The sequence below is a fragment of the Sinohyriopsis cumingii genome, chromosome 5 (assembly GCF_028554795.1).
Source record: "Sinohyriopsis cumingii isolate HCF-2022 chromosome 5, ASM2855479v2, whole genome shotgun sequence".
Classification (NCBI taxonomy): domain Eukaryota; kingdom Metazoa; phylum Mollusca; class Bivalvia; order Unionida; family Unionidae; genus Sinohyriopsis; species Sinohyriopsis cumingii.
Genome location: NC_142965.1, coordinates 150,191,997 through 150,214,112, shown reverse-complemented (window position 1 = coordinate 150,214,112; position 22,116 = coordinate 150,191,997). Strand labels below are relative to the sequence as shown.

At 36.3% G+C, this 22,116-nt stretch overlaps 1 protein-coding gene across 1 annotated transcript in view; it reads left to right on the top strand.

Annotated features, from left to right (window-relative positions):
* Positions 1–22,116, top strand: part of LOC149800450 (telomerase Cajal body protein 1-like) — a 104,130-nt gene that overhangs the window by 47,090 nt on the left and 34,924 nt on the right. Inside the window, exons 6-9 of the mRNA XM_089960067.1 lie at positions 2,938–3,028; positions 14,066–14,198; positions 16,834–16,923; positions 20,597–20,715. Coding sequence (XP_089816193.1) covers positions 2,938–3,028; positions 14,066–14,198; positions 16,834–16,923; positions 20,597–20,715 — 433 coding nt within the window. The remainder of the gene's footprint in view (positions 1–2,937; positions 3,029–14,065; positions 14,199–16,833; positions 16,924–20,596; positions 20,716–22,116) is intronic.

Here is a 22,116-nt window from a genome sequence, read left to right as displayed (position 1 = left end):
CAATGGGACAGATATCGTACAAAATATCTTTACAGTCCCAAAACACTGGGTATAACAAACCCCAATATTAGCCCACAGCTAAAAGAATACATGGCTACCATTCACTCTGGTCAATCAAGCAGTCAGCATTACAGGTAGTCACCGACCACCATTCAATTCCTTGGTCAGTCAAGCAATCAGCACCCACCAATTGGTCAGCAACGCCCGATCTCCTGTTACTCAACCAGCAACACACTGTCCAATCAGCTCTATGGCTGCTATAGTCAGCTTTACAGCTGCTGTGGTCAACATCTGTGGTCACCTCTACAGCTGATACCCTGTTGACTCTGATCAGCTGAAATAAATCGAACAACTTGTACTAAGAATGGCATATACGCTAACATGTAATGATGTTATATACGGTAAAGTATACAAATTACATTATCGGCACAACATTACAAAGCAATAAACAGGTTCAGAAGTGAACCTACCCATGTCTGATAACAATCCTACGGTACTGAATATTTCTTAATAAAATGCAACATTATTGATAATATAGATCTCCTGTTAAGTGACATACAAAAATATGAAATATTTGCATTATACTATGCAAGCTGGAGCTACATAGAAAAAATACAAAAATAAACATGGCAGTACGATAGCTATAACCTATAATATACATAAGAAATTAATAAATAACTCACATACCTCTACAGCTGAAGATGTGCAAGTCCTTATGTAGACTGCTTACTGACAAGACGTTCTGTAATGTAAAGATTTCATCCTATGGTGAGGCATGTATACATAGAAAATGTCACCCTACATCATCTGTGCACTTGATGAATATAAGTTTTTCCCATCAAAAGCACTTTGCATGTGTGGCATAGGATGAAATGAACTCACTATTTCTAAATATTGTACAATATACATAAATCACCTTCAAGTATCTTTGCACACAAAAAAACGAAACCCGAGTACATATATTTAATAAAAAAACAAAGGCATTTATACAATTCCATGACAATGTCTCTCATGCTTATATTGACCTAACCGATACTCGAAGCCACACTGATAGAGGTGAGATGGCAGTGAAATGCGAGGGCTTTGGACCATTTGGCCAGCCAGGGCCCTGAGAATATGTTTGATATTTATAGTACAAGTAACACAGGTCATCCAACATACATGCAAGTGAATGGGCATAAAATATGTTACCTATAACTGGTAGCAACAATGGCAAATAAATTTACTTGCCTTTCTGCATCTTAAATTTCTTCAAAATATACTTTCTTGGTTATTTATGCAAATTAGAATTACACAGTTTCCAGAAATTGATCCACTGCAGTTTAGACTTCATGCCAAACAGAAATCACATTCCAGTGGTGAATTTGCTGAACTCCAAAATGAAATGAATTTAATATTCTCTAACAAACAATATCTAATCTTACATGTTCTTGAAATAATTTCATATTTTTTCCACCTTATTATATCAGCTATCATTGACAGAACACAAACACATGTGCATGTTGCATTAGGCCAGTCTCTACAGCCATGTGTATGTCACATGGAATTGACCCAGCTAATAACTCCAGTCCATCACAAGTAGATAAGCAGAATTTAGTTGGATAGACAGGAAAACAAAATCAGACCTGCTGGAAACATTGTTTCAAGCTGCAGTCATTCACACTATGTCTTTAATTTTAAATTTCAATTAGACAAAAGTGAGATTTCTACTTTAAAGAAATGACTGAGCATGTGATATGCTACCAAGTTCAGAGGTCAATGAATGATGTTTTGTGTGCATGAATACTGTTTCTGTATATTTGTTTAACTTTGCTTGTGTATTTACTTTTAATCTAGTAGAAATTCGTTCACTTTGTTTTTTGTAGTGCTCTTTTCATTATTCTGTTTTAGGTGGAAAAGCAAAATGAGTATATAATAAAAAGGTTACTAACTTTGTACTCGTGGGTCAGTGGCTCTTCCCTGGGTTTTCCAGGGTTCTTCCTCCACCAGTTATATTGGACGCCATGTATAGCCTATCTTGTGCTAAAAAATGGCATTAAACCACAGAACAACAAAAACAACAACAGCTAAATTTGTATGAGAAAATGTCAGCTTGTGTTTTTCTGAGCCATATTGCATTCCTTACGTCATGCAGTTTAGCTGAGAAAAACTTGCTAACATTTTCCCATGAAAAGAGAAAGAAGGCCAACAACCATAAACATACATTTCTGTTTTTGCAGAAGCTCCAGTAATGCTGATGCTGTTAGAGATGTGATTAGGCATATAATGCAGTATAGTTAAAAATATTGCCGACTTTGTCAACTTACCTTTACATGAAATTGAAGTAGTGTTACTGACCAACTTAAAAAAAATGTCTTCTGTTCTACTGTTCTACTTCCTGTCGTTCCTTAATTTACTTTTATTTTTTAATCTATCTTAGTGAGTTGTGTTATAATGCTCCATAGTTTTTCAAATTTAAAAAGCAATGAATGTTAATATTAACCCTAAAATTATTAGCCTAAACATGTAAATCTTAAGGAACCAGCATGGAAACAAATGTAAGAATAGAGATAGAAATGTAAGAATACAGATAGAAATGTAAGAATAGAGATAGAACAACGAAATCAGAAGGGATTGTATTGAGATTAAATAGGAAAATAAAGTGCATGAATTAAAAAGGCACTTCTCAGAAAGCAGTCCCTAGAGACCAACCATTCTTTCAAGAAAAAGCAGTCTCAAGACAGCTGTCATCTCATTCAATGTCATCATAATATGTATCTATTGATCTTGGCATTACAAATCTGGACCTTGACGACTTTCATGCAAAATGGTTGGACAGAATGTAAGTGTTCATATACGTATTCACATATTCATGTTATTTCTACAGCTTGGTTAGACAGAAAGACAGTGTTCTTATTCATATTTGTGTTCTTATTCATATTTGTGTTACTTTTGCAGCTTGGTTTCCACAAGCAGAGACAGTCCAATTCACATGTGGGATGCCTTCACTGGAGAGCTTAGATGCAGCTACAGAGCATTCAGTCATGTGGTAGAGTTGTTTCCCTTTTCTCCTTCCCTATATTTTCTTTATGGACCAATGCATTTATATTCAGATCATGTGTAAATCACATGTGATAATGACAGTTGATGATATCCTTTATTTTTATATGACATGCATGGTGACAGAAGTAAGTTTACTAATTTTAATTTAAATTGCATAGACTTTGAGATTTCTTTGTTTAAAGTTTACTGATTTTTTTTATTTTAATTGCATAGACTTTATGAGATTTCTTAGTTTAGATTTTAATGGACATGTTACACTTGCTTGTAAAAATTGTTATTATTCATGTCAGTAGAATTTTGGCATAAATTAATGGTTTGAATTCTAGGACAATAATTTAGAACAAACTTAGTAGTGGCTGCAAAATTTAACAGATGTCTACTTTGAACTTGAATTAGTTTACATTTGAAAACAATTAGTTATACTCTATATTATTTGGATTAAAACCCTACCTTACTGTATATTATTTGGATTAAAACCCTACCTTACTGTATATTTGGATTAAAGCCCTACTTTACTGTATATTATTTTAATTAAATCTCTACCTGACTGTATATTATTTGGATTAAAGCCCTACCTTACTGTATATTATATGGATTAAACCCCTACCTTACTGTATATTTGGATTAAAGCCCTACTTTACTGTATATTATTTGGATTAAAACCCTACTTTACTGTATATCATTTCGATTAAAACCCTACCTTACTGTATATCATTTGGATTAAAGCCCTGCCTGACTGTATATTATTTGGATTAAAGCCCTACTTTACTGTATATTATTTGGATTAAAGCCCTACCTTACTGTATATTATTTGGATTAAAACCCTTCCTTACTGTATATTATTTGGATTAAAACCCTTCCTTACTGTATATTTGGATTAAAACCCGTCTTTACTGTATATCTTTTGGATTAAAACCCTGCCTTGCTTCAACATATAAGCTTGAAGTATAAATTCCTATGCTTATCCTAAACAAGTTACTGGTAATGGCAAGTTATTTAAATCCCACCATGACAGCAGTAAGGCATTTACTGATGGGTACTGGATAGTTGTTGTTAATCCCACCATGCCAGTTGTAAAAGGATAATACAGTAGTCCCCCTCATGAATGGCCCCCCTGACCAGCAGTACCTACTTGGCTTTGACTGGTCTGTGTTCAAAAGTTCCACTCACGAAAAGCCACCCTTTTGATGTGACAAGTGGTCAGCATATTAATTGAAGACTAAAATTTACCCATTACAAGCAACCACATTTTATTTTGATATGTGTCCAGAACCAATATCTAGTTCATACAGTTAAGGAAGTAATCGGATTATCTTTACCGATGTCTGTTTCCCAGCATCAGGGTTTCATTACTGAACGAAGTGATGGCTAAAGTACACATACCAATAAGGTTAATAATGTATCATTAACGCTGACGTTTACAGGAAATTGGGTCTGCAATGTTTTAATAGAGTCTGGAGCTTAACACAGTGGTCAAGCTTTTTTATTTGATGATTTCGACTGGATATAATTGTCAAGGTCATAACATGGTCAGAATAGGCTAAATATGGATTTCATGGATTAACTAAATGAGAGAAAGTAACCTTGAACAAAACAGGGTACCATAGAGAAAGTAACCTTGAACAAAACAGGATACCACAGAGAAAGTAACCTTGAACAATACAGGGTACCACAGAGAAAGTAACCTTGAACAAAACAGGGTACCACAGAGAAAGTGACCTTGAACAATACAGGGCACCACAGAGAAAGTGACCTTGAACAGAACAGGGTACCACATGGAAAGTAACCTTGAACAAAACAGGGTACCACAGATAAAGTAACCTTGAACAAAACAGGCTACCACAGAGAAAGTAACCTTGAACAAAACAGGGTACCACAGAGAAAGTGACCTTGAACAGAACAGGGTACCACATAAAGTAACCTTGAACAAAACAGGGTACCACAGAGAAAGTAACCTTGAACAATACAGGGTACCACAGAGAAAGTAACCTTGAACAGAACAGGGTACCACAGAGAAAGTGACCTTAAACAATACAGGGTACCACAGAGAAAGTGACCTTGAACAGAACAGGGTACCACAGAAAGTAACCTTGAACAAAACAGGGTACAACATGGAAAGTAACCTTGAACAAAACAGGGTACCACAGAGAAAGTAACCTTGAACAAAACAGGGTACCACAGAGAAAGTAACCTTGAACAATACAGGGTACCATAGATAAAGTAACCTTGAACAAAACAGAGTACCACAGAGAAAGTGACCTTGAACAGAACAGGGTACCACAGAAAGTAACCTTGAACAAAACAGGGTACCACAGAGAAAGTAACCGTGAATAAAACAGAGTACCAGACAAGACTGAAAAATCACATGACATTACATGTATCACTTCCTTTATAAAGAAGGCATTTTGTTTACTATACAAAAGTTTTGTCTGCATAATTAAATTGCAATAATGTACAATTAGTAGCATAGGAATAAATCGTTACAAAACTTAAACATGTCATCACATGAACAGAGAATTAATACTTTAGAAAAAACTTAAAAATTATTTGACTTGACAACAATGGGGAGAGGTTATGAGTTTTTGCCAAAAACAATGTTACGTCGGTTTGACTCAAATAAACAACATCATGAGAGACAAGGAGAATAATCTGTAGCAGTGGCAAAATGGAGTAAGTGGAAAGTGAATTAATTTAAATGCCAAGCAATGTATGTACCAATATTTAAATGATGTTTTTGAATGATTTTGCAATGTGCATGCCAACAATACCCTACTCGCATTTCACGCTTTTGACATAATAACTATTAATGATAACTTGATAGAAGTCTGTTCTGAAGACCAGAAAAATCTGTTAATAATTAATGCTACTTTTCAGTAAAGATATTGAAAGCTTTGAAATGACATGTAGCTTTCATACTGCATACACATACCAATACACATACTTCTCAAAAATATAGCCCCTTCTGGGAAGGCCACCTGTCTTATGTGGCCAGTGCAGATGGGGTGGCTGTATAAGAGGGGGACCACTGTACTGTTGGGGAATGACAAGTTGTTGTTACATCACACCATGACAGTAGTAAGGGCATACAATGGCGTCTAATGACAAGTTGTTGTTACATCACACCATGACAGTAGTAGGGGCATACAATGGTGTCTAATGACAAGTTGTTGTTACATCACACCATGACAGTAGTTGTTGTTGTTGTTGTTGTTCTAGGGTTTAACGCCATTTTTCAGCACAAGATAGGCTATACATGGCGGCCAGTATTAATGGTGGAGGAAGAACCCTGGAAAACCCAGGGTAAGAACCACCGACCCATGAGAAGCTACTGGCAGGCTTTCCCATGTACCCACGCTAGCCGAGCTTTGGACTCAAACCCACGCAGACGGAGGTGAGATGGCAGTGATCCGGAACGGTGAGCGCTTTAGACCACTCGGCCACTCAGGGCCCCCATGACAGTAGTAGGGGCATACAGTGGTGTGTTATGACAAGTTGTTGTTACATCACACTATGACAGTTGTAGGGGCATACAATGGTTTGTTATGACAAGTTGTTGTTACATCACACCATGACAGTTGTGGGGGCATACGATGGTGTGTTATGACAAGTTGTTGTTACATCACACCATGACAGTTGTGGGGGCATACAATGGTGTGTTACGACAAGTTGTTGTTACATCACACTATGACTATTGTAGGGGCATATAATGGTGTCTAATGACAAGTTGTTGTTACATCACACTATGACTATTGTAGGGGCATATAATGGTGTCTAATGACAAGTTGTTGTTACATCACACCATGACAGTTGTAGGGGCATATAATGGTGTCTAATGACAAGTTGTTGTTACATCACACCATGACAGTTGTGGGGGCATATAATGGTGTCGAATGACAAGTTGTTGTTAATCCCAACATAACAGTTGTGGAGGCATATAATGGTGTGTTATGACAAGTTGTTGTTTCATCACACCATGACAGTTGTAGGGGCATACATTGGTGTGTTATGACAAGTTGTTGTTACATCACACCATGACAGTAGTAGGGGCATATAATGGTGTGTTATGACAAGTTGTTGTTCATCCCAGCATAACAGTTGTGGGGGCATACATTGGTGTGTTATGACAAGTTGTTGTTACATCACACCATGACAGTAGTAGGGGCATATAATGGTGTGTTATGACAAGTTGTTGTTCATCCCAGCATAACAGTTGTGGGGGCATACATTGGTGTGTTATGACAAGTTGTTGTTACATCACACCATGACAGTAGTAGGGGCATATAATGGTGTGTTATGACAAGTTGTTGTTACATCCCAGCATGACAGTAATAAGGGTATATACAAATAGATATTAATTTCACATTGACAGAAGTAGGGGTGTATTCTGGTGGGGAATGACAAATAGATATTAATCTCACATTGACAACAGTAGGGTGTATTCTGGTGGGGAATGACAAATAGATAATTAATTTCACATTGACAACAGTAGGGTGTAGTCTGGTGGGGAATGACAAATAGTTGTTAATCCCACATTGACAATGGTAGGGGTGTATTCTGGTGGGGAATGACAAATATATATTAATCTCACATTGACAATGGTAGGGGTGTATTCTGGTGGGGAATGACAAATAGATATTAATCTGACATTGACAATGGTAGGGGTGTATTCTGGTGGGGAATGACAAATATATATTAATCTCACATTGACAATGGTAGGGGTGTATTCTGGTGGGGAATGACAAATATATATTAATCTCACATTGACAATGGTAGGGGTGTATTCTGGTGGGGAATGAAAATAGATATTAATCTCACATTGACAATGGTAGGGGTGTATTCTGGTGGGGAATGACAAATAGTTGTTAATCCCACATTGACAATGTTAAGGGTGTATTCTGGTGGGGAATGAAAATAGATATTAATCTCACATTGACAATGGTAGGGGTGTATTCTGGTGGGGAATGACAAATAGATATTAATCTCACATTGACAATGGTAGGGGTGTATTCTGGTGGGGAATGACATAATTAATCTCATAGTGACAATGGTAGGGGTGTATTCTGGTGGGGAATGAAAATAGATATTAATTTCACATTGACAATGGTAGGGGTGTATTCTGGTGGGGAATGACAAATAGATATTAATCTCACATTGACAATGGTAGGGGTGTATTCTGGTGGGGAATGACATAATTAATCTCACAGTGACAATGGTAGGGGTGTATTCTGGTGGGGAATGACAAATAGTTGTTAATCCCACATTGACAATGGTAGGGGTGTATTCTGGTGGGGAATGAAAATAGATATTAATTTCACATTGACAATGGTAGGGGTGTATTCTGGTGTGGAATGACAAATAGATATTAATCTCACATTGACAATGGTAGGGGTGTATTCTGGTGGGGAATGACAAATAGTTGTTGATCCCACATTGACAATGGTAGGGGTGTATTCTGGTGGGGAATGGAAATAGATATTAATCTCACATTGACAATGGTAGGGGTGTATTCCGGTGGGGAATGACGAATAGTTGTTAATCCCACATTGACAATGGTAGGGGTGTATTCTGGTGGGGAATGAAAATAGATATTAATCTCACATTGACAATGGTAGGGGTGTATTCTGGTGGGGAATGACAAATAGATATTAATCTCACATTGACTATGGTAGGGGTGTATTCTGGTGGGGAATGACAAATAGATATTAATCTCACAGTGACAATGGTAGGGGTGTATTTTGGTGGGGAATGACAAATAGATATTAATCTCACATTGACAATGGTAGGGGTGTATTCTGGTGGGGAATGACAAATAGATATTAATCTCACAGTGATAATGGTAGGGGTGTATTCTGGTGGGGAATGACAAATAGTTGTTAATCCCACATTGACAGTAATAAGGGCATGTAGGTGAAACAAGTCATCGATATATTGATGCATTGATACGTTTGCTGAAATGATAGACATATTGATACAAGATCTGGAGAATCGATACAAAAGGATACTTACCACTTGCATGTTATTTTAGTCTTCAGCAGTCATGAATAATTATTATTAGTTGCCTTGCTATTCTGTAAAATTATAATCCATCTGAAACAGCATTTGCAGTCACAGGCACTCATGTTTATTAGTAAATACGAAATGATTATTTGAGAATACCCACTCGCTGTCTACAAGTTAACACAAAGTGACCTGTTTCATAATCTGCCCACCCCCCATTCCATGCTAATTATCTTAACCTAGACGTATGTTCAGCATATACTGTACATTCCAAATGTGTTTGATGTGTATAATGAAATACTTTACTCATCATTTAATAACCAATTTCACACGATGTTTCTACTTTGAATTGTATCATGATTCCTTTGGTCAGTTTGAAAGATATGCTACCAGTGTGTTGCACGGTGAAATATGTTACATTGAATTCTCATTTGTGGTTATTGCTTTTCTGATCCAAGTAAAACAAATAACCACCAATCATAAATCAATGTAACTTATTCTCTGTGTGACAAACAGGAATTATTGGCTGAGCAAGAGACACTCCGCGGGACAGTCATTAGATATGTTAAGTACTTAAGCGGAGATGCTGTCAGGGTCTAACATTGTGAGAATCATGTAAAATTGTTATGAATTCGTGCACTTAGAGAACAATGAGACAAGAGAAATCCCACAAATTTGTTGAAAGTTCCACATATGGAAATGTGCTCAGTGAAGTACACATTTTCATTTAACCGTTCTTGTCATCTGTCTTTCGGATAGCAACTGTTCCACATCGGGGTTCTTCAAGCATGACATGAATGTTTGTGAAACTAAATTTGATTAGCACCATGTGTCCAGGAATAAGCATTATGGCATAGTTTGAACCATTCGTGACAAAACTTTTACAAATGCATGTTTAAAATATGGACTTCCTAGAAAACCTAAAATGTCTGATTACCAGCGTGGTCCATTATGATTTCATTTGGCAGATACTTGCTGATGATAGTGATGATGACAATAATGTTTGAAGTTATGAAGTATATCAGATTATTGGAGCTGGGAAAGTGTTAATAGAGATACCAGTGAGTGATTTTGTCCCCCCCCCCAAATGGTGTTAAGTACGAATCAGATGTACATGCTGGATAGAAATAGACGGCATGACCCCTTCAGTGGTATTTTGAAATTAAATGTACAAAGGGCAGAATGCTGAGCCAAATTAAAATACAGATAATTTAAAAGTAAAATGCAATTTTCATTTTGTTTAATTAATAAATTTCGTCCTGTAAATCATATGCTACAAACCATATACATGTATCCATATCAGGGTTAAAATAAATTGAATAAAATAAGGGTAAAAAATGAAATTAATAAGTAAAGATATTTATTTTAATACCTTTGTCTGCACAAGCATTGATGGACTAAATTCAGCATTATGGAACAGATAAGAAATTTGGCATAGTAGTCAGCAAACTACAGATGTAACAAAGGAAGTTTATGTTAGTGATAAATCCTATTTTGGAGCAGATGTTTCCAAAAGATAATATCTGTGAGTTCTGGAAAATTGTACAAAACAGTCATAAAGATCAGTTTCCCAACATATTCAAGCTGACAAAGCTAGCTATGTATATGCCTCTTCAGAAAGAAGCACAGAACAATAGTGATAAAAAGAAAGCAGAGTATTCTTAGAATTAATTAACAGATTAATGCTCATACAACTAGAGGTGATATCTGTCAAAGATGTTGATTTCGGTAGAGCTCTAAGAAAGTGTAGCAGGAAGAAAGAGAGACAGATATTGAAGTTTAGATAAATATTGACCTATGACTATTTCCTCCTCCCCTCCTTTTCCTTTGATAAAGGGGGGTCTCCCTTAAGATAAAATCCTGTCATCATCTATCCTTAAATTGTACATTGGGAACAAATTCGTAATTTCTCTCTTTTTATGCAGAGATATTTAACCAATGAATGAAGGCACTGATGGAAAAAATGAAATTAGCATAGAATGGGCGGTGGGGCAGATTTCAAACTGCTCAAATTTATCACCTTGTGTAAGTTTTAAAAAATTTTATATAGAACTGGGTGTAGTCAGTAGTTTTCCTTCTTCACTAACAAATACAGGTACGTGTGTCTGTAGCAATCTTTTGCGTCAGCAGGAACTAAAATGTGATAGATTTTGTTGGTCTTCAACCTTATTCCCATGCCTGAATTTGTTCTAGATGAGATTTTCTTTGCATGAGGAAATTGCATTGTTTCTTCTGCTTTGAAGATAATGTTGTAATGTCTTCCATGTGTAACTGAGACATAAAATTGGTAATAAGGTGTTTTCAAATCATTCATGTTGTACAAAACAAAGTCAGTTAAATGGAGCCACAATTAAATGGCCTAAAACGTTGGATAAAGCTCACTGTAACCAACATGTAGTCTGTTTGAAAGTATTGCTGATATCTTCTCATCAATGAGAATTGCATATGATAACTATATGTCTGTCAGTCATCTGCATACTGGAAATAGGACCAGTATGTCTACATGAAAGGGCACTACCTACATTCCAAAGACGGAAAGACCATAAAGTTCATATTTGTATTGATATGTATTGTATCGCAGGCTGCATTTCATGAATTGTATTGATACACAGCACAGGTGTATTGTTTCACCCCTAATAGGTTGTGCTGGCCTTTTCCACCTATCAGTCACACTTTGGTTATTTAGGTAGCAAATAATTACATTAACATGGTATTGTCCAGTGTAATTATTGTCAAATAAAAAAATTGATACATATCTTTTTAAAGAAAAGCTACAGACATAGTAGCCATGCTTTTGTCTGTCTACCCTTCATACCTTCACTCAGTTCCATTCTATAATTTTAAAGACATACCTAACTGTGAAAAATATTGGTATACTTGTACAAACTCGGTAGAAGGAGTGTTTCATACCATAATGGCGGTCTTCAAGGAGCTGTAATGTCTCATTGTTTTGTGTGCTGGACTCCAGACCGAAGGTGTTCAAGTTAGAATCCTACCATTTGATCGGCAGGGATCAGACACCTTGTTGTGTCCTTGGGTAAGGCATTTTACATCAGTTTTCATGGTATAAATACTTGTGTTCGTGTGCCATAAAGCATCAAATCAAATAAATCTTATCACAAGGTCAAGGTCATGTTCTTTAAGTTTCACTTCTCTCATCTTCTGCTTGATAACTTAAAAGCCATTTGATATTAAGGGATGAAACTAGACATATTTGTACATCATCAGTCAAATATGTTTAACATACCACATTGGTGGTACACTCTTCAAGGTCAAGGTCATAACTCAGTATTTTATGTTTTCATCGTACTTTCCCTTATGCTTCATAACTGCAGATCTGTTTTAAGGGATGGAACTTGGCATATGTATACATCATAAGTAAAAGGCATTTCACATACTATATTGGGAGTGCTGTTGTCATGGTCAAGTATTCAGTGTTTCTGGGGGCCCCGAGTGGCCGAGTGGTCTAACGCGCTCTCCGTTACGGATCACTGCCATCTCACCTCTGTCTGCGTGGGTTCGAGTCTCGGATTCAGCCAATGTGGGTATGTGAGAAAGCTTGCCAGTAGCTTCTCGTGGGTCGGTGGTTCTTTCCGGGGTTTTCCCGGGTTCTTCCTCCACCATTAATACTGGCCGCCATGTATAGCCTATCGTGTGCTGAAAAATGGCGTTAAACCCAACAACAACAACATCAATGTTTCTGTCAGTTTCCTTTCTGTTTTAAACCAGTTTGAAATTTAAGGATAAAACTTGGGATTCGTTTACATCATCACTAGAAGGAGCTACATACCACATTGAGGTCCTGTCTTCAAGGTTAAAGTGACTTTTCAGTATTTTAAGATTTCCCTTCAGAGCTGTTTTGGATTAGTGTATAATCACATGTCCTCACTCAGAGGTGTTTCATGTGCCACATAGGAGATCTTATCTTCAAGGTCAAAGTTTTGGTTCTGTATTTTAATTTGCAATGAGACTTCCTTTTGACTGTGATTTTGGAGCCATTTGTAATTTTTGATCCTTATATGCCATCATGACATTGGGAATCGATCTTGAAGGTCATGCTCCAGTAGTTAAGATTTCCATCTTCCTTTCCCATCCACGCATTAATTTTTTAGTCGCTTGAGAGTAAGTGATAAAACTTAAAAACTAGTATATATCATCTTTAGAAGACACATCACTGTGCAACATGGATGAGTTCCTATCTTCAATGTGCTGGTCATGGCTCATATTATAGCTGTCTTTTACACTTGATGACTAGAGCTTTTTGAGATTAAGGGATGTGTGTGTTGTGTGCTATATTCAAGGTCAATGTTATGTTGTTTATATGTTGAATTTTTCCATTATACTTTCATTTTCACTCGAAGGTTTCCAAGCCATTATAGATGAAGGGATGGATCTTGATATAAATTTGCATTATCACTAAAAGCTGTGTTGCATATCACATTGGGGTACCTGTATTTAAGGTCACATGTCAATATTTTGGGGTTTGTTTCACATTTCTCCTTATGCTTTGAAACATTTGCACTTTTTAAGACAAATGGATGAAGCTTGGTATAGCTATATATTGTCACCTGATATATGTATATTCAGGTTTTTTAATATCATGAAAGTTTTTTGTGATATAGATGAAATTTGGATACAGGGTACAGTTAATGTCTGATATATTTATTAAGGTTAATGTGACTGATAAATATTTTTATCCCTTTTCTACACATCTCCTGAAATGGTCTTTGTGATAGGGAAATAAAAGCTTAGTTACTTTCAGTGTCTGCCCAGAACATTGACTGTTCCATCTTTACGGTTATCATCAGGTTTCATTATTGTGAAATTTTATGATATATGTTGTAGGCAGGCAACATTCATGGAATATTCTTGTTGAGCACTGCTTCCTTTGATTCTGCCGCCTTCCCTTTTTCTGATTTTTCCCTCCTGGCATCTTGTTTTCCATCATAGTATTCTGTTGACCTCAATATTAAATATGCAATACCACCAAATTGATATGAGGAAAATATTTTTTAATTCTTTACAGGATGAGCTCACACCAGCCTACAGCCTTCATTTTGACCCGGATGGGGACAAACTGTACTGTGGATTCAACAAGATGATCCGAGTTTTTGATGTGAGTCGACCCGGTCGAGATTGCCAGGAAAGGCCAACATATGGTACATAATATACTCATATAAATATGGTCTGAATTTCATGAAACGTGTTTAAACACAGATACACACACACTCACACCAATGCTCCAGTTTGCTCATTTAGAATTTGTTGTTAGCATGCATAGTAAAAACGACTCAAAACTTACTGTAGGTGGTATCTAAAGACAATGTTTTATCCTTCCAGAGGGTATGTGTACCTAATCTGAGACTAATTGCATCACAATGACTGAATTTATTAATCAGTGCCATCAATAATGTAATTAAAGAGAGCAAGGAACACAGTCTGAATAAAACTTGGGAAAAGCAACAAACACAGTCTGTATACAGCTATGGACATAATTAAGAATGTTTACAACATGATCTTAAAAGGAACACACAGGGAGGGGAGTATTCTCGTGTTTTTTTGTGAAACTTGCATTTGTGGAAACTTGACATCAAGATCACTTTGTCATCTGTTTGTGTCCGTCTGTCTGTACCACTATTACAACCCTAAATTAAGGTCAGTGTTGTAGTGTTTTAGATGTGTCAGCATTGTTTTACTTGCATGATTAGAGCAGTCTTTACAACAGATAGTCCTTAAAAGATCACCTGCGGGACTCCCAATCAAACTCACCAATCAGACTCACAATCAAACTCACAATCAAAATAGTGCTGGTTCAAATCCTACCACTGTATCAGCCAAGGTCGGTTACCATGGTGAATCCTTGGGCATGGCACTTGACTCTAATTGTTTGAACAGTCAGTAACCTAATTGTGTTTATGTGCTGTAACCAAACGAAACACAATTTTACAATGTACCTGCTGAATTTATAAAATATGGAATTTGACCTTTGACTCAGTAGCTCTTGTTGAAACCATCAAAGTTTTTTCATTTCAAAAGTATCAATATTGCAGATTGTTAGATATTTAACTGATGAGATCACTGAAAAAAAATATTAAACAATGATGGAAATAGCTTTTTTCAGTACAGAGAAAAAGTTAAAATAATGCTGATGAAAGTTTATGACCAAACCTTTATTCAGCTAAATCAGCAAATTTTATAAAACTAAAGGGGCTTATTGTGATAAATAAATTCAATACAAGGTATCTCAAACTGAAATCAATCTGTATTGTGTTTAATATCAAACTGGATCTTTGCTGTCTCACATGGTTGTCAGGCTCGCTTGTGTGTGTATATCTGATGTCATCATCAGCACAGTTTGGCCATTGCTATGAATGCACATGGCTGTCAGGCTACCCTCTGTGTACCATTATGTAGCTCAGCTCTTCCATCCAACATATTGGGTTAACACATTGGTACTGTAAATATTATCAAAGAACATAATTTACCTTACAATAAATATTTTCTAAGCTTTTCTAAGGTTATGTTTAACTGCAGTAGAACTTTTGACTTCATTTTGTGTCATAGTTTTTAATATAAGGTTTGAGATTAAGAAAAGTCTTCATTCCTGATTTAAGTTCATTATGTGGAATTTTAATTGTGTTCAGATATAATTTGAGGAGAATCATTTATTTCAATCATTCATTGGAATGACAGTGATCATTGAGTTTTTTTACTAAAACACTATTTTGGGATTATTGAGGACTAGTTCTAAGACATTGTGGATTATATCATTTTGGTACATCAGTACTTGGTACATCAGCACATACAAGATGTGGAATTCAGTTGGAATACTTGACACTTTTGGGCTTGTGATAGAATGTTCAGCATTATTTTGGATAAATTTACAATACTTAAGTTCTTTTAAATTTTCACTTTGTAGTGAAGGGAAATGTTTGTTGAAATTTACAAAACTTGTTTTGCTTCCGTCATTTACTTAGTTTATGACTGTGGAGTCATAACAACATGACTTAATCATTTGGAAGAATAACTATCCCAGATTGCATGACCTCTCATAATTATTTCTGCAACTTAGATCCACTAAGGATTTTAACTAAACTATTTGGTATTTATATTTGTAAGACCTTGAATAAGTTCAATTCCAGAGTTACATGACATCATTTAGAAAACTTATGCTCCTTGATTGCCTGTTCTTCGTGTTCTGTAGCATAAATTTACCTAGTTTCATTGAATTTCAGCCAAATCCAGCGTTCAGTTTCATGTTGATAACAAGTCTAATAAGTTTGAATTCTGACATTACATGATGTCATTTACAGGTCCCTGAATATCCATCTGTCTGACTTTGGCTTCTGTAGCATTACTTTTTCAAGGATGGCTAGATCTCATTTAAAGTGTCATGCTGCTATATATTGATGAGGCATTAAATAAGCTAAATTATGCTTGAGTGACTTTTGTGTTTTAAGTTATTTGAATGTTACACTCAATATCTTGGATTGCATTTAATTTGTACTATGAAGGTGGTATGTGGGTACAGCTGAAGTACGATAATTCAGCCATGCCAAAACCAGGTAACTGTGACATAACCCTCAATATATTTGACCCTCTCAAGTAGAGTAACCCCATTCATACTAAAAGTTGGTCCCTGACCTAATTTTTTTTGCTTGAGTGTCTCATTTCTTCTCTATACCAGTTTGAATATTGCTGGCTACTACAAATTTGCTCCAGTTTTTAAATGGAGTAATGTTTATAAGTGAACATCTTGCTAGTTTTCTTTTTAAAAAATTCTGTTGCTTACAGCAAAACAAGGACAGGCTGGAATAATCTCCTGTATAACACATAGTCCAACAGACAGGGGAGTATATGCTGCTGGTTCCTATTCCAGAACAAGTGAGTATTTGTAGATTTCAGAATTTTGGATTTCTCTGAAGGAATATGGGATTTACTTGCCTTAGAAAATCAGTAATGCATTTTTATTACCTTTATGGGTCACTATTTTGCTAATCAAGTAAACTTCTTCTTGGTAAAATAAATATCTTGCATATGTAAACACTAATAAAATTTGATGAGTTGTTAGTTACTGTTTAATGTTAAAGTACTAATTAGATTTAGTACTTTGTATACAAGTCATTCTGAATTCCATGTAAAACTTGATTTAGTACTTTATACTTAAAATGTATATAAGACATTTTGAATCCCATGTAAAACTAGATTTACTTATTTGTATGGATACTGTATTCAAATCATTCTGAATTCCGTGTAAACATTGGGTTTTACTATAGTACTAATTAAACCTTAATATTTTCATGTATACTTATCTCAGATTAACAACTTTCTCTTTCCCTAATTATCTTTCTCTTTCCTCTCTATACTATCATGCATATATATATATATATATATATATATATATATATATATATATGGGGCCCCACGTGGTCTAAAGCGCTCTCCATTATGGATCACTGCCATCTCACTTCTGTCTGCGTGGGCTCGAGTCTCTTATTCGGCCAATGTGGGTATGTGAGAAAGCTTGCCAGTAGCTTCTTGTGGGTTGGTGGTTCTTTCAAGGGTTTTCCTGGGTTCTTCCTCCACCATTAATACTGGCTGCCATGTATAGCCTATTATGTGCTGAAAATGGCGTAAAACCCCAAAACAACAACAACGTGTGTATATATATATATATATATATATATATATATATATATATATATATATATATATATATATATATATATATATTTATTCATTCCTTTAAACTTATATATGTCTGCTGTTAATAGTTGGCAGTAAAGTTGTGCTCTGTTCATTTGTGATAACTAAAACTCTCAAGTGAAGAATTTAACTAACTTAAATAGCTCAAACATGAATTGCTTTTTGTGTACTCACAACCCTTGTTGCATTTCCCAGTACATCACATGAGTACTCACAACTATACCTTGTATTTTCCAGTACATCGCATGAGTACTCACAACTATACCTTTTATTTCCCAGTACATTGCACGAGTACTCACAACTATACCTTGTATTGCCCAATTACATCGCATGAGTACTACCAACTATACCTTGTAATTTGCAGTACATCACATGAGTACTCACAGCTATATCTTGTATTTTCCACTATATTGCATGAGTACTCACAACTATACCCTGTATTTCCTAGTACACCACATGAGTACTCACAACTATACCTTGTGTTTTCCAGTACATCGCATGAGTACTCACAACTATACCTTATATTTTCCAGTACATTACATGAGTACTCACAACTATACCTTGTATTTCCTAGGGCATTACATGAATACTCACAACTATACCTTGTATTGCCCAGTACATCGCATGAGTACTCACAACTATACCTTGTATTTCCCAGTACATCACATGAGTACTCACAACTATACCTTGTATTTCCTAGGGCATCACATGAATACTCGCTACTGCGCCTTGTTTTTTCTGGTATATGACATGAGTATTCATCAGCACTAATTTCTGTTGATACATCACATGGGTCCTCACCACCACTCTTTGTATAGCCGGGGAAGTGAGTACTTGACAACACCTTGTATTTCTTGGAACATTACATGAGTACACCACTTGTATTGCTTGGGATATCACATGAGTGCTCACCAACAGTCCATTTTACTGCTAGGGATATCACATGAGTGCTCACCAACACTCCTTGTATTGCTTGGGATATCACATGAGTGCCCACCAACACTCCTTGTATAGCTTGGGATATCACATGAGTGCTCATCAACTTGTATTGCTTGGGATATCACATGAGTGCTCACCAACAGTCCTTGTACTGCTAGGGATATCACATGAGTGCTCACCAACACTCCTTGTATTGCTTGGGATATTACATGAACACTCATCACCACTCTATTTTGGTTTATCACATGAGTACTTGCCATGACATCTTGTATTGCCTGGATCTTTGATAGGTCATAATTAACAAATGAATTAACAACTTAGGCACACAGCACTTAGAATTGTCATAGTTATCCTGCATTTGTGTAAATTGGTGCCATTTGGCTGCAATGTTTCTTTGTTTAGCTAAACATTTTATGTTCATGCCCTATACTTCTAACTAATTCTTTAACCCCTGGCTGGCTTTAGGATGTATAGTAGGAGCCATATACCCTCATGCGTGTTGTGGGAGGTGAATAGCAGGATCTGTGGTGATTTAGTGGCTGGCATGCTAGACTTGTCACCAAAAGTGAGCAGGTTCCAATCCTACCATCCGATCAGGCCAGGTCCTTGGGCAAGGCCCTGTACCTAGTCCTACCATCAGATCAGGCCAGGTCCTTGGGCAAGGCACTGTACTCTTATCCTACCATCAGATAAGGCCAGGTCCTTGGGCAAGGCACTGTATTCTTATCCTACTATCAGATCAGACCAGGTCCATGGGCAAGGCACTATACCTAGTCCTACCATCAGATCAGGCCAGGTCCTTGGGCAAGGCACTAAACCTAGTCCTATCATCAGATCAGGCCAGGTCCTTGGGCATGGCACTGTACCTAGTCCTACCATCAGATCAGGCCAGGTCCTTGGGCAAGGCACTGTATTCTTATCCTACCATCAGATCAGGCCAGGTCCATGGGCAAGACACTGTATTCTTATCCTACCATCAGATCAGGCCAGGTCCTTGGACAAAGTGCTGAACTCCATCCTACCATCAGATCAGTCAGGGTCCTTGGGAAAGGCATTGTACTGAATTGCCTTGGCATGAAATAACCTTTCTTGATCTGCTGCACTGTAAAGCAGTAAGCCAGAACTAACAAAAGCCTGTCTAAATGCTAGCAGAATGCTAAATCTTTGGCAACATATAAATTCCTTGGTATCTCTAATGATCACAAATTTGTAAGTATTTTTATATTTTGATTGTTCATTTTGAGATCTTTTGTCATTGACCAGAGGAACTGATGGTTTGTTGTCTGTCATCCAATTTCTTACGTCCTGAACTACATGAAGAATTGCCATGAAACTTTACACTCACATTTATCCCAAGAACTAGATCAGCATGTGGTTTTGACTAAAATATTTTATATGTTGTCTAGTTGCTCCTAAATGAAATGTTGCTGATCTAAAGTTCAGTATGACTGCCATGGCAACCATATTGAAAATCTTGTTGTTATTACACCTGAATGGAAAGTCATATTGACATGGGGTTTTCACCGAAAGACTTCTTATTATAAATATGGCTGTCACTCTGAACATATTTAAAATCTTGTCTCTAATTCTGTTTTTCATTGTGTGGGTTTTGCCACAATTATTCTATGGTGTCTAGTTCAGTTCATCATACATGATAATTGTGTTAATCTTACATCCAATATGGCTGCCATATTGACTAGTTTAAAAAATCTTATTACATGAAGAATATCAAAGATGGTTTAAATGCTTGCCAGTTGAAAGGAAGAAAATGTCATATAATTATAATTATATTGAATTACTGAAAATTCTTTTTGAACAGTAGAGCATCAGTCCCCTCAGGTGACTCTTTTTTAAAAATTAAATTTGTCAGATACCAAAACAGTTCATTATTTGATACATGTTTTTCTTCCAGTTTCTGTTTATCATGATCCTGCAGGAGAGATGGTATGCATGTTCCAGGGCCAACAGGGAGGAGTAACTCATATTGCCTTTTCACCAGATGGAACAAAGTTGTACAGTGGTGGAAGAAAGGTATACCATATACAATTAATTCATTGCATTTTCATAAAATATTGAACTTTTTTTGTTCTCCTCATGATGTGAGCTTCTGGCATTTGGGTTTTTCATCTCTGTGTGAGTGGGTATGCAGACAGCATTGATTTTTCTAGCATTTGGGCTTTTCATATCTCTGTGAGTGGGTATGCAGACATCATTGATTTTTCTAGCATTTGTGTTTTTCAACTGTGTGAGTGGGTATGCAGACAGCATTGATTTTTCTAGCATTTGGGTTTTTCATCTCTGTGTGATTGGGTATGCAGACAGCATTGATTTTTTATAGCATTTGGGTTTTTCATCTCTGTGTGAGTGGGTATGCAGACAGCATTGATTTTTCTAGCATTTGGGTTTTTCATCTCAGTGTGAGTGGGTATGTAGACAGCATTGATTTTTCTAGCATTTGGGGTTTTTCATCTGTGTGAGTGGGTATGCAGACAGCATTGATTTTTATAGCATTTGGGTTTTTCATCTATGTGTGAGTGGGTATGCAGACAGCATTGATTTTTCTAGCATTTGGGTTTTTCATCTCTGTGTGAGTGGGTATGCAGACATCATTGATTTTTCTAGCATTTCTATTTCAGTAATCTATTACATAATTTGCTTCATATTTGGTATGTAATATCAAAAATAACATTGGGGACACATTTTGGTTAAAGTTTTTTGCGTCAATTATATTTCCAATTCCTGCCACATGATTCACTTCATATTTGATATATCATCTTGTGCTCAGTTGGGAGCTGTGGTGGCTCAGTTGGTAGTGTGTTGGACTCCTGATCAAAAGTGTGATAGTTCAGATCCTACCAACTGACCAGCCTAGGTCAACTGCTTTGGTGTGTCCTTGGGTATATTGGCACTAAATAATCTACATGTGTTGCTGTGCCATTGCAAGAAAACCAAAACTTTCGTTTTCAATACCACTTCTGTAACCCAGTAGGGCATTAGGGTCAGTAATAATTGGGGACACATTTTGGTCAAAGTTTTTATTTAAAGTTTTTCATCATTTATATTTCAACGCATATATCCTGATTCTTGTTATATTTGGAACTTCATCACATAATCCCCCTTCCCCCAGTACCATACTAGCCCCTGGATTATGCCCTGGGGTGGGTCAATGGTACAACTATTAAATTTGTAGCACATCTTGGTTCAAGTTTTCACTTAAATTGTTTTTGATCACATAATTCTAAAATCCCAGATTTGTATGGGTTCTGCCCCAGGGTAGGTTTAAGTAATTAAACTGCACACCTTTTGGTGTGAAAAGTGTTCATTATTTTATTCTTTTGAACCCTTGGCGAGTTCATTTCGTGTTTGGACTGTAATATCATAACATCATTACCTTGTTCATTTTAGCACTTCTTCTCCAGAGTGGGACCTTAG